Raw genomic sequence first — 13,640 nt, 5'->3', positions numbered from 1 at the left:
CGATTTATAGGTATGGAAGATAAATAAGATTCCGGCAATGGCTATAAAGCTTCTAACGTTAAAAAATAACCAGGATAAAGAATGACTATTAAAAAATGGCTCGATTTATAGTAGAATAGTATTCATCGCCTCATATGTTAAGCTCCGATTGCCAATAACCCTAAATAGATAAGTCTTGACTGACTTCACTTTTGACTCCCATAGGCTACCAAAATAGGGTGCATCTAAAAGTCAACTGCATAATTTCAGACCTTGTCGCGTTTTCCATTAATTTAGTATTTGTAAGCCCCAGTAAAATTAGTTCCAAAATCGCTATAGTGGCAAAGTATCAAACATATGTGGTTCAGCTATGGTCTCAACAAAAGAAATCGAACGTTCCTCAGGGAGATCATTAGATTATGGAATTACAATCTCTGACCAAGTATCTATGGGAACCGTCAAGAACCACCATATGAAACTCTCAGCTAGCTGACTGAGATGATAAGAGTCCTCGAGAACCAAGATCCGCAATATGGTTTTATAAAGAAACCTGATGCCAGTGAGAAGACAAAAGCTGTTTTTGAATAAATGTAATTCTAGTACTAACAAACGTCTATGATCGATGAGGAGACAAGATCCAAGAAAAAACTATTGTTGAATCCGACCACGCAAACATCTGAGGAATAAATCACAATTACCAAAAATAACAAGCGTCTTGAAAAAACCGCTGCACAATGCTCCAATCGACAAAGTTGACCTCCAAGGCATTGCAATCATTGTAACTCAAAACGAAAGTAAACCACTGTACAATATCTTTTTTCGGACGCATCTGCGAAAACATGTACTTTACAAGATTTATAATTAACCCGAATTAATCCGCGGTTAATTTTACAATTAGACAAGATGGAAGTTCCGTAATACATTCGCAGGTGGAGTATTCGATTTTAATTTCAAAGACCACCTGCTTTGAATTAAATATTTAAGAAAAAATGTCACAGGAGGAATCCTAAAAATCGAATATCAGATCTAAATTTGGTGTACAAAGAGTTCAGTGAGCTAATAGAAAACTAATGAACATCAAAAGGAGTCCATTCTAACACTTTATGAGGATTTTAGATCAATATCAAATGATAAGTTTGAATGCAGTTGGAAACTGACTTAATAATCTAGGATCATTGGCATTCCAGTTACGAAGTTCAAAACCACCTTTTTTTAAAAGACTTGTTGAAATTTGAGAGCTTCGTCAATGGTATAACCCATTCCGTAAATATTGTTAACATGATGAGGAATGAGACGTGATCAATTGAGTTGCTTTAGAATGATTTGACTGAAACCAAAAAAACTAGAAGCAAGACCATATTTAACAGTACATAATATTATATCTTCCATAGTCCTATTAACACTTTGAGCTAAAGAAGTTGTAGTATAAGCAAGATCCTGACGTAAAATTATACGCTTTGCGTTGTCAAGTACGAGTCTGATATCTAATACGCTTTACTTCAATAAATAGTGTATGTCTTGGATGTGTATGTCTTTACTAAAGTCTAAAAGCCAGTATTCATTTTTTTTTAGGATTTTATTTTAATTCGTCAGGAGTTTATTTAATATAGACTGTGTATCAGCCAAACGAAGTAAATTCCATAATAAATAAATGGTAGTATTCTCAAAAAAATGCTTAGGTACGTCGATGGGTATTTTTACATGCCTATTTTTTCAATAAAAAAACTATACAGGGTGTGGTATATACAGTCATGTAGCAGTGGCCAATATTTATCTTGTTTTAAATGCGATGCCCTGTATATTACTTAATTTATGGATTCTTTAGAATATTCTTGACATATTTTATTATCAGTAGCTATTTAAAGATATAGGTGAATCTTTCCACTTTATTCTTTCGATGCCACATTTTCTCTCAACGCGTTGCTAATACACAATTGCATGTCAAGTGCCTTGGTCAAATCCACAAACACGCACAAGTCTTTTCAATATTAGCGAAGCTCTGTCATTCTTGAGCCTGACGAAGTCTTATACTTAAAACCAAACTGTTTCTCAGATCAAATATTATGCTTCTTCAAAAACAATTATATTTCATCATAATTTTTTCCATTAAGGAATTCTATAAACAAATGTTATCGAAGGAAACAAGGACTTAAGTAGGATCAAACGAAATAGCCCCATTCGGTTAAAAAAAAACTACCCCACGGTTAAATGTAAGGCAGCGTAAGATATATGCTTGTATTTATTGAACTCGCGTATAAACACTGGAAAAGAAGAAAACAAGTAACATATGAGGGAAAAGGAAATTTCCATAGGAACAAGATGTCTCAAACCTGTTACAAATTGCTAGCGGTGTCATATCTAAAATATTGCGCCTTGATAATATAAGGTTTATACGTTTATAGATACCGGCTCCCTTAAAAAATTTCTCCCTGCTATTTTATTATCAGGATTGATGATCTTAGCTGACGCTTTTCTTGAATTACTCTATATACAAGAATATCCAATAAAGTTTTTTTACTTAACTCATTGTTTTATATAAAAGTCTATGTACATATAAGAACACTTAGTAGAGATGATAATTTTAGGCATGGTCACGTGCATCTACTTAATAACTTACACCCTTCTATAAAACATCAATTTCAATACTTAAGAAGTGTTTGAAGAATTATCACAATTCCACCTAGCAGACTATACCAAAGATCCCTAATTTGATAAAAAAAAACTTATGAATTATCTTCAATCTTATAACAGCGTAAGTTTGTCTGAGACGGCAGAATTTCTAGATCAACTTATAAATATAACTTTAATACTATAGATATTCATCAATGTTCGAAGCCTTTATTTTTTCAATTCATTAACGTGTTTAAGCCGTGTCTGAAGATTTTTAACATTATAAGAAATTTGAAGAATGACCTCTGCATATTATTTAAACATCCACTAAATGTCATATGTTCTATATCAAGATTTGGTGTCTCATATTTTCTCATATATCAAATTTGCTGGCTCTTGAGTTTTGGTTGACAAATTTGTCTATAACTAAAAAAGTTTTGTAGTATTAAAAATGATCTTATAGAAAATGATTGGGTAAGAAATACCATGCTGCTTAAGATTCTTAAAAAATATATTAATTAGAAAAAAATCCCAACCAAAACAACGTAAGTCCATAACCCAGAATCACATTTTTGCTTTAAATCCATGTCCAGGAACTCCTCAACGTTAATATTTAAAAAAATAAGAAAGTTAAAAAAAATCTTATAGTGATGCATTCCCTTTTCTCTGACTCAGAGACCTTCAACTATGTTATTGCCGATTATTTCTAAAGAAACAAACATAAAGAAATACACGTGGTATTAGGATACACGAGAACCCCAATTCATTATCGACTTTATTATTATAGAAACAAATTATCTATACTAGCACATAATACTCTATACACTCCAAAGCCCAGAATTCACTCGGCAAGCCCACATACATTAACCAAACTAAGAATTCCAATATGCGATGTACAACTGGAAGACCAACGCAACAAAAAATAAGAAGCCTATAGAAAATGTGGCTAAATATGAAGAATCCCGAGTATAGATAGACAAGCACAAAAGAGAAAAATCTATATTTAAGCAGATGGTTAGGGCTACTAAGAATGCAAATTGAAAGCCAGAATGTAGAGAAATCAGAAGCATGGAAATTAATAAAATCCCTACGAACAAACACCTCAAATAAGACGAAGATACAACCCATAAAAATTATTAGAGGAAAAGGACATTATACAAAAGAACTTCCGATAATATGATACATCACCAGAACAATATTATATACAAGGTGAATAAAGACATGTGGTCCAGAGTATATACCGGCAGAGCTACTAAAAATTGTAACACCACAATTAATCAACTTTCTTAAAGAGTTATTTACTAGATACATAAATGAAGAAGAAATCTCATTAAGCTGAAAAGAAGACTGGATTCACTGGGCCCAGGAGATCAATGTGGGAATTACAATATATTTTTTTATGTTCTAGAAGAACTCTGTCACAATCTGTCACAACTTTAACTAACTCAATGAGAATTATGTCGCAAGGAATCAAGAAATCCACCTTCATTTATTCACCTTACAAAAGCCTAAGACAAGTCCCAATAAAAAAAACTGTAGCACGTTCTGAAAAGATTCCCAATTAATAATACAGCAATAGCTGGAAAATAATAAGCCGGAAAATCGAAAGTAAAAAAGGGAAATAATATCTTATAAAGGAATTCTTGATAACAAAAGAGTTACGGTAAGGCTCTCCCTTCTGCTATTTAAAATATATATAAACGAGGCTTTAAAACAATTGAGAAGACCGGCTCTGAAATGAACATACCAGGAAATGAGGAGACAACTCTTTACACCGTTCACTTCAGACATTCCACAAAGAAGTCATTGAATTCATGACTCGAAGACTTTTCAAAGAATATGAATAATTAGGATTATCAATAAACGTAAAAAACCCAATACCTATGCATAGGGAATGAAAGCAGCCACTTGACCATTGATGAAAATGAGACAATCAAGGCATATGAGAAATAATTATATCTAGGTACAAAAATAAACCGCAGTGGACGTACAGAGAGTGAAATAGGACAGAATTATAAAAGGAATGCAAGCTAAAGGCTGCCATAACTTGATCTTCAAAAACAACTTGTGTTCAACTCCATCCTTAATACCATAGTGCTATATGGGTCTGTAACATAAATAAATTCGTCTATTGCCACTAGAAATAGACTTCTGGCAAAGAACAGCTGGAAAAAATACCCAATAAGCAGATTAGACAAACTATGAGAGTGCAGATAACAATAATAACAGAAATCGAACGCAGGTAGATAACATGGTATAGGAATATCGAGCGAATGGCCGAAAGACAACTCTCAAATACATACTCCAATGGGTGCCAACTATGAGGAGAAAGAGAGGAAGCCCAAAACCATCTTGAATAGTAGGCATCCAAAAAGCATTATCTGAGAGAAACTTACATTCAGGAGATTTGAAAGACAGAAGAAGAATAGTATATAGTATATAGTATATAGAATGTATATAGTATATATATATATATGTATATAGTATATATATATGTATATAGTATATCGAGTTTTATAGTGGTTTATACCTTTCAGACTAAGGTGTATGTTTTCTGAATGGTTGGCGCTATCGCTTTTTTCTATGAATAAATTAGATAGGATACTTTGATTTTTGAACAAAACCATTCGATGGAGTTGAGAGTTAAAAATAAACGAGCATTAAATGAATACTTTTTAATGCAAGGCTAATTATAACGGTCTTCTGTAGCAAGATTATATTACATCAGACATCATTTACTTAATAAGTTCTTATTTTGTTTCAGGTAGAAGATCATCTCTGGCAATGGATATATTTGAGCAACATCAAGGGACACATATACTTCAGGTCTTTATTTTTAATTTAATTTTTACAATAAGTCACTCTTCGTATCCTTATTGTTTTAGTCCTTGGATGGATTTGCTCTAGCCGTAGCCTCTGATGGAAGATTTTTGTATATATCTGAGACTGTTTCAATATATCTAGGATTATCACAGGTGAGTTTATTTTATACTTGTTAAAGCAGTTTTGTATTGTACATCTGCCTAAGTCATGTGTTAAAATGTCAAAATTAAACATTTTGTAAGCTTGATGATTTTGGCTCTGAAAGTACAACTTCGTGCTACGTATTTAACAAAAAAAAAATAAGGATCTAATGAAAAAAAAACTGAAAACCTAATCGGTTGTTATAGTATGTGTACGACACCTGTTTGTTTGAGTATCCTAGACCACGGGCAAAAGTGATAACACGTAGAGGATACGTGCTCCTAGATGCGTGCTGGTCCAGGCCGAGCTGGCTGGCATTTTCCCGCAGTCGGTTGCAAATACCCTATTGATTATAGCCCGGCATCCACATTATAAATGTGAGACACGCCGCTGCAGAGAACTACGTGCCCAGCATTCAATCGTGGCCGTTCCATCGAGCTCCTTCTGGGGGCGGTTTAAGCCCTGGGAGGACCTGGACACGTACACGTACGCCGGCGCCATGCCGAAATGAGTCCTCCAAATCCATGGCCGCAGTTTTGAGTTTGAACTTACATTTTGTGGTTAACTTTGTTGCTAATATTACTGAGTCGCCAAAGTATTATATAATGATCACATTTATACTCAATATTTCCTCATTTAAAATCCTAGTAGTAGTTAATCTAAGCATTAGTTTTTGAGTTATAAGCTTTGAATTTTAAATATTTGAAATCAAATATCTTTTTAAGTATTTGATAAGTATTTTTTGCATATGACTCAAATTAAATCTGCTCTTATTACTGACTTAAAATTTTTAAGTTTTAATCATTAGCAATCTTCGATGCAAGTGACGAACTCTTTATTCTGTTAAATTCAGTATTTTTTGCACATACTAATTGCTCATGTTTTAATGTCAATTAATTGCTCTCAGATTTTAATGTTAAGTTTCAATAAATCACAGTTGTTAGAAAAATGAAACTGTCTACTCAGTATTCTATTATTTTATAATTTGCATTTTACTGTTTATGCTAAATCTGCAATATTGACGATATATTAAATACATTGATTTGTAAAATTGAAAATAATAATGAAGTCTAAGAAAAATTTACTTATGATAATCAATTTCAATTAATTATTCATCTTAAGGTTAATAATATCATTATAGATTTGGTTCTATTAAATAATTGACTAGTATTTTTAACACAGACTTCAGTGAAACCTGCTGCAATTGATACCGTTTTTATATTTATGCGTCGGATTTCAATTAATCATTTGCAGTCTTAATGACATTCAAACTATGCACCCTTTCTAATAAATATTAGAATAGTATTTTTTAATATGCATTGTTATTCTGGATCAGGACTCAAATATTGATACTATTATATTTTTTTGTATTTATTCATTAACTTACAATTAATCATTCACATTTTTACGGTAGAACAAAAAATCATGCACTTTGAAATATATTAAACTATTTTTTTATCAATAATTAAATTTTAAATAATAATTCGAATCCTTAAGAAAAATCAAACTATTATAAAATTTCAACAAAGATAAAATATTATCTTTTAAAATTATTCGTTGAATTTCAATTACCCATCTATTTTAATTAATTTATCCTCTTAAAGACAATCAAGCTAAGAATCCTTGTATTTTATTAAACAATTGAAATTTATTTTTAACAGCGTGACTCAAATAAAACCACTAAAACAGAAATTGATACCGTTTTCTTAAATTTATTCCTTGACTTTTAATTAATGGTTTTTAGGCTTAATGACATTTAAGCTATGCACCCTTTTCTAGTCAATATTTGAAAAGTGTTTCTTGAATATGAATAGTTATTCTAAATTAATACTCCTACTATTGATCAAAAATTAAATACATTTCTTGTATTTAGGCATTCACTTACAAAAGTCTTACAAAAAATGAAATTATGCGTTCTATAAATTATTAATTTTTTTTTATCATACAATAAATTTCAATTAATTATTTGTCTTAAGGATAATTAAAGTATGAACCCTTTTATTCTATTAGATAATTGAAATGTATTTTTAATACTATGACTCGCAAACTCGCAGAAATTGATACTGTTTTTTTAAATTTATTTCTTAACTTAATTAATCATTTTCAGTTTTAACGACATTTAAACTATACAGCTTTTCTAATAAATATTTAAAAAGTGGTTTTAGAATATGCATAGTTATTCTAAATTAAAACTATGCTATTAATAATAAGTTAAATATTTTTTTTTAATTTATATGAATAAATTCAATAAATTCTTTGAATAATTAATTATTCACAGTTTTACGAGAAAATAAACTATTTATTTCTTTTTCTATTAAATGATTTAAAAAAATCGTTGAATTTTAATTTTTCATCTATTTCAATTATTTGATTGTATTAATCAAACTATAAACCGTTTTATTCTGTCGCATAATTAAAATGTATTCTTAATACTGTGAGTCAAGTAAAACCTGTAGTAATTGATACCGTTCTTTTTTATTTATTCGTTAAATTGAATTAATCATTTGCATTCTTAAATGCATCTTTTTTTTAATAAATATTTGAAAAATGTTTCTTAAATATGCATATTTAAATTAATATACAGTGCATCCCAAAAGTTCTATCACCAAACCCAACCATACACAGAATTTCTATTTTTTCTGGTTCCGTTAACTTTACCATTGTGAAAACCGCAACTTTGCTCGTACATTTTACACTTGACAATATCTGTTTGGCGTACAACTGTCATACAGTTTCTATGAAAATACATGGTCACCAGCCAACAGTAAAAAAAAACGAATGAATGCAATTTTGCTCTGTATAAAAATTCTCAGAGATAAGGTGACTCGTAAGGTGAACTTCAATAATAATGATTGGTCGTCTTTTTTTCGATAACTGACTTTAGGTATAGGACATGATGCATGAAACATACGTAGAATTCCACGCGAAATTCAAAGATGAAATAAAAAAAAGGTGTTTTCATTTGAAAAAATAAAGTTGATGGTCGTAATTTATTTTTGAGCAACCCTGTATATACAAACTTCACGTACAATAATGCGCAACTTGAAATAAAAATCGACGGGTCCGAGCGTTTTTTTTTTTTCGAACACACCCCTGAATTTTAAATAAATTTAGACATAACTTTTGGGATGCACTGTATTTAAGTTAAATACATAAATAAAATATACATAAGTTAAATACATTTCTTGTATTTATTCATTAAATCGTTCACAGTCTTACTCTGTAATTAATTAAATAATTTTGTTAAACATTCGATTAATAGTCCTATAGTTGGAACCTTGGTGGTAAATTCAAATCAAGAGACAGTTTTAATATTAACCCAAACATATGTATAAAAATATCTTGTATATTTTGTTAAAAAGGATACATGAACTGGTTAACCTTGGATTGAAAACAGCAGAATTATCAGCAATTTTACTTTCGATCAAATTTTGCTGCATAATTTACATTATATTTTACTTTTTCAGGTTGAAATGACGGGTAGTAGTATATTTGATTACATCCATCATCAAGATCACTCTGAGATCGCTGAGCAACTAGGTTTAGGTTTATCTCAAGGACAAAATTTAGCATCTCCAGGGAGCGGTTCTGAGGAAAGTGGATCTACAGCAGGGACGAACAACCCTGACGGTAAGGGTAAGGTCACAAAACAACATTTTGGATATATTAGTTTGTATTCAATATATTGTGTTGTGTAGGATAACAATTGAAAGATAACAATTTTTGCTGCACGTGCTTCTAAGACAATGTTATAAAATTTACCATATACATTTTTTATTAATATTTTAGGATATTGTATGTAAAAATAATGGCATATATTTTAACCCATTATAATATCATTTACTTCTGCCCTTACAACGAATATTCAGAGTATTAATTTATTTGTAATGATTCTTTAACGAAACAACCTGCATAAAATTAAGAATTTACAAGTTTTTAATGTGAGAAATCCAAATGGTTACTAGGTCCTAATATGGCCCAATGTTAAGTTGTCTAATTTTTTAAAGAAATAAATTTGTATTGCATGAGATATAATATTTTCATTTAAAATAAATGGAAAAATACACATAATTTAATATCGCTATTAGGAGTAGTCATTTTCGAAACAAGAATTTAAAACTGTTTGAATAAGTGATCTCAATAAATACATATAATAAAAACAACAAAACTAGAAAAAACCTATTATGATATGTTTCTAAAATGTGTCGTAATATGTGTCGAATATTAATTTTTGATGTCTAAATGACCATATATTCTAATCCAATGAATAAATAAGTCAATTCTCGTCTTTTTTGATTCGGGAAAGACAATCAGTTCTCAATTTTTTTCTTGTTCTCGTCTTGAAAAACTGTATATAAAGTTGAATTTCTTTTTTAGCCATATGGATATACTAAGGTCAAAAAAAAATGCATCTTAAAGTGAGGTCATAGCTGGTGGCCTCTAGAAGTAACAGCGAAACTAGAGCTAAATTTAATTTTTACTTTTCAAAAAACGTCCATTATTTTATTTTAATAAGAAGCTATTTAAAAGAAATTAAACTTTTTGTTCAAAGCGGAATTTTCATTTATTCCACGCTGTGGGTGGAGTTTATACTCTTATTATTCTACTGAGTTTGCAGTTTGTTTCTGCATCCAAGTTTATTCTCAGAGGGACGTTCTGTATTTGATCTAAACCTTATTTGAGGCTTTGTTCTCAGAATTTTTAACCATGACAATGCAACTTGGATTATTTGTTAATATTAAAGGTCAAACAAAAATATGATAAGTAAATTGTCCCATGCCCCGCGACTTCACCAAACAGTAACTATGGATTCTTCCGATAGAAAAGAGGTTTAAGGGATTAGCAAACGGTAAAAATTATACATAGGGTTTTATATAAAAAAATTATTTTTGCTATTAGTTCTTGTTTTACCGATGGTAAAAAATATGAAAATTTAGCATCTTAAACACTTCTTAAATACTGTAACTTTTTTCAGAATTTACGAGATGTAGTAAAATAAATAAAAGAATTTTCTGATTTAAATCTAATTCAAAATGAATTTAAAATATTTTTAGGTCAAGAATAGTACTATTTTTTTACCAGCGACATACCAGATATTAACTTTAATTTTTCGTTTCAAAAGACAATATGATCTTTTTTATCATTTTTTAAATTAAGATTTAAATAATAGATGCAGGGTAGCAAATCATACTATTAAAAAATGGTATTAGTTAATATTAAGGTAATGAACAAAAATTTAAGAAGTATTGCTATGTTTTATACGTAGTACTGTTTGAAAACTTGAAGATCTATAATCATTAGATTATGGATTATATACGTCCCTAGATACCATAAAGACCCAAGATAAATATAAATACAACATGAAACTTTTAATTTCTACTTATTGCAACTATATTTCTTTTCACCTAGTTATATAATAATAATAATAATAATAATTTGTTAGCAATAAATAGTATAACAATCGGTTACAATCATAGTAACATATACCCAAAAATGAAATAAATATACTCGCCGGCACAAAATTCCGCCACCCTGAAATATGGCCAAGTTTGATGGTTTATAATTTTTTTTATTTTTTATCAGATTCTCACGATTTTGCCATCAGTTTTTAGATACATTTGTTGTGATTTTTTAAAATCATTTTCTAAAGTAGCATTTTTCGATTAGGCTATATTATACAGGAGTAAAACAAACTGTTGTTTTTTCTCGTAATTTCAAAAGACCCTGTAGGAAAATTAAGGTGGATAATTCTGTTTACATACTGTTCCTTGTAATCTTTGATGTATTCTAAACATTTCGATTTTTAATTCATTCCATTATCTCATTTCTGCTGCGAGCTGCAAATTTTTTATTAAAATAAATAAAATTTATAAAACATCAAACTTGGCCAATATTTCAGGGTGGCGGAATTTTGTGCCGGCGAGTATATATTCACAAATAAACAAATAAATAACTTCTTAAATTCTAGTCTCAAATCAGAGCATCATGTCTCAAAATTCCTGTACCCTATGTATTGAAATAGTGTGTGTTTACCTTTAAGCATTAAAGTTAATAACTTGATCCAGTGAGGCTAGTTAATAAAAATCGTTTATAAATTAAACAAAAAATAAAAATATACCTCCTTGTAATCATAACTAGGTATTATATGTTATATTACCCCAAACTACAATCCTATAAGAAACCACAGACTCTGCAAGTGAGTAAATCATAGTAAATCGTTTTAAGGATTATCAATGGTAATATATTCCTTAATTCATAAAACTTAAAGACGAATTTTCTGATCTTTTGTGTAACATAATTTTAAATGCTCTTTCCAGTTTAAATTTTCATCTAGCATGATTCCTAAGTACTTCCACTTTATTTTTCTTACTATATGATTTGAACAATAGCAATGTGACCTTCGGTCGCACTGAGAATCATGCATTTTTAATGTCTGGAACTCAAGTAGTGAGCGGGTAGAAAATGAAAAGTCCATAAATTGTGTTTTTCATTAAGAAAGCAGGCTACCATTCAACTATATTTTTATTCCACTTCTCTCCACTAATACTAACCTCCGTATCATCGGCAAAGCAAAAAATACAATCTCCCTCTAGTCAATTAATGTAGGTAATTAATAGCAATGTTTCTAGCACTGTTCCCTGTGGCACCCCAAATTCCACCTCTAGTTGCTCACTTTTTACCACTGATATTATGGTGCTTTGTATCCTATTACTTAAGTATCACTTAAAGCTGTTAAGCATATCTCTAGCTCCCATGTTTTCAAGACATTAAGAAGAATTTGATGGGCCACAGTGTCAAATGCGTTTCTCAGATCTAGAAAAACTCACCTTTCTTCCCTTGTCTAAATCTTTTAAAATTCTTTCTGTAATTCGACAGAGAGCATTTTCAGTGCTGGAATTTTATCTGAAGTCAAACTGTTTTTTGCGTTTAGTAACTTATTTGTTTCGAAGTACTAAATTAACTTAAATTTCAAACATTTTTTATCTAAAACTTTACTAATTGTACTTGTAAGTGCTATCGGTCTGTAGTTTTTAGTGGATTTTTCGTTATCTTGTTTGTATATTGGTATGATTATTGTATTTTTTAAAGTATCTGGAAAAATTCCATCACGGAATCTTAAATTGATTATATAGTTTAAAAATATCAAGAAATTCTCTTAATACTTTTTCATCAATTCAGAACTGATGCCATCCTTTCCCTTAATATGATTTTTTAAATGATTTTTCCCTTAATTGATTTTCCAAGTGAAAATTCATCTACAGACTTAAGTAAGCACAAATTGCAGTCATCAGCCGCAGAGTTTGATACAATTTTAGTCATGTCAGATACAGGATTACATTACCTAAAGCCTACTTACAGCTTAGAAAGTACATGTACTGAAGAGGTGACCTTAAAAACTTGCTCTAATGTATATGTAGCTGGATATTTTGCACCTTAAAATATCACAATCAGAGAACGGACCCAAAAAAAAATAATTTGCTCCACCTGTGGTTGGTTAATTCTTGCAGCAAGCTTTTTCATTTTGAAGTAAAATAAGAGTTAAATTCGTTGGCAATCTGTTTAGAGTCTGTCATCTCTATGTTTTCATTTGTTATTAGAGATGTTACTGTTGTTCGACATTTTACCTCAGAACATTCCTCAATCAAACTTTTCATCAAAGTAATAAAATTGTTGGCACATGCATGTCTGATGTATCAGACTCTGCCAAAACACCACCCGATCTCTCGTGAGACATTTTTATTGACAACTTTCATAATTTAGCACTTTATATGTTATTTTTTATTACATTCCCTTAACGTCTCGTTCAACTATATATTCATTAGCATGGGGTAGTGGTCCGAGGGATCTGATTCTATAATTATAGAATTAATGTAAGTGTAAAAATGGTTGATACAAGAAACTTTTTTTTAGTTACCCTAGTTCCTTTATTTATTTTGCTTATAAAACAGGCCAGATATACGGTTAAGCTTAGACCCTAGCTTATTGTTTGTAATAACTTAGTGTATAGCAAGATGTATATGCAATAAAGTATATAGTCTTATGGCTATTATTAAATAACAAAATTTAAAACGATGGATAATAAATAT

At 30.1% G+C, this 13,640-nt stretch overlaps 1 protein-coding gene across 5 annotated transcripts in view; it reads left to right on the top strand.

The window, feature by feature from the left end:
* Positions 1 to 13,640, top strand: part of LOC126748742 (protein trachealess) — a 218,220-nt gene that overhangs the window by 192,199 nt on the left and 12,381 nt on the right. For 3 of the 5 annotated variants that reach the window (XM_050458163.1, XM_050458164.1, XM_050458161.1), the window contains 3 exons: positions 5,354 to 5,415; positions 5,475 to 5,564; positions 9,021 to 9,189. In XM_050458163.1, coding sequence (XP_050314120.1) covers positions 5,354 to 5,415; positions 5,475 to 5,564; positions 9,021 to 9,189 — 321 coding nt within the window. The remainder of the gene's footprint in view (positions 1 to 5,353; positions 5,416 to 5,474; positions 5,565 to 9,020; positions 9,190 to 13,640) is intronic. The other 2 variants (XM_050458165.1, XM_050458162.1) reach the window with 1 other exon arrangement.

The sequence above is a fragment of the Anthonomus grandis genome, chromosome 22 (assembly GCF_022605725.1).
Source record: "Anthonomus grandis grandis chromosome 22, icAntGran1.3, whole genome shotgun sequence".
In the NCBI taxonomy this organism is placed as follows: Eukaryota; Metazoa; Arthropoda; class Insecta; order Coleoptera; family Curculionidae; genus Anthonomus; species Anthonomus grandis.
The sequence above is the reverse complement of the archived record's forward strand: the minus strand, read 5'-3'. Positions and strand labels throughout refer to the sequence as shown.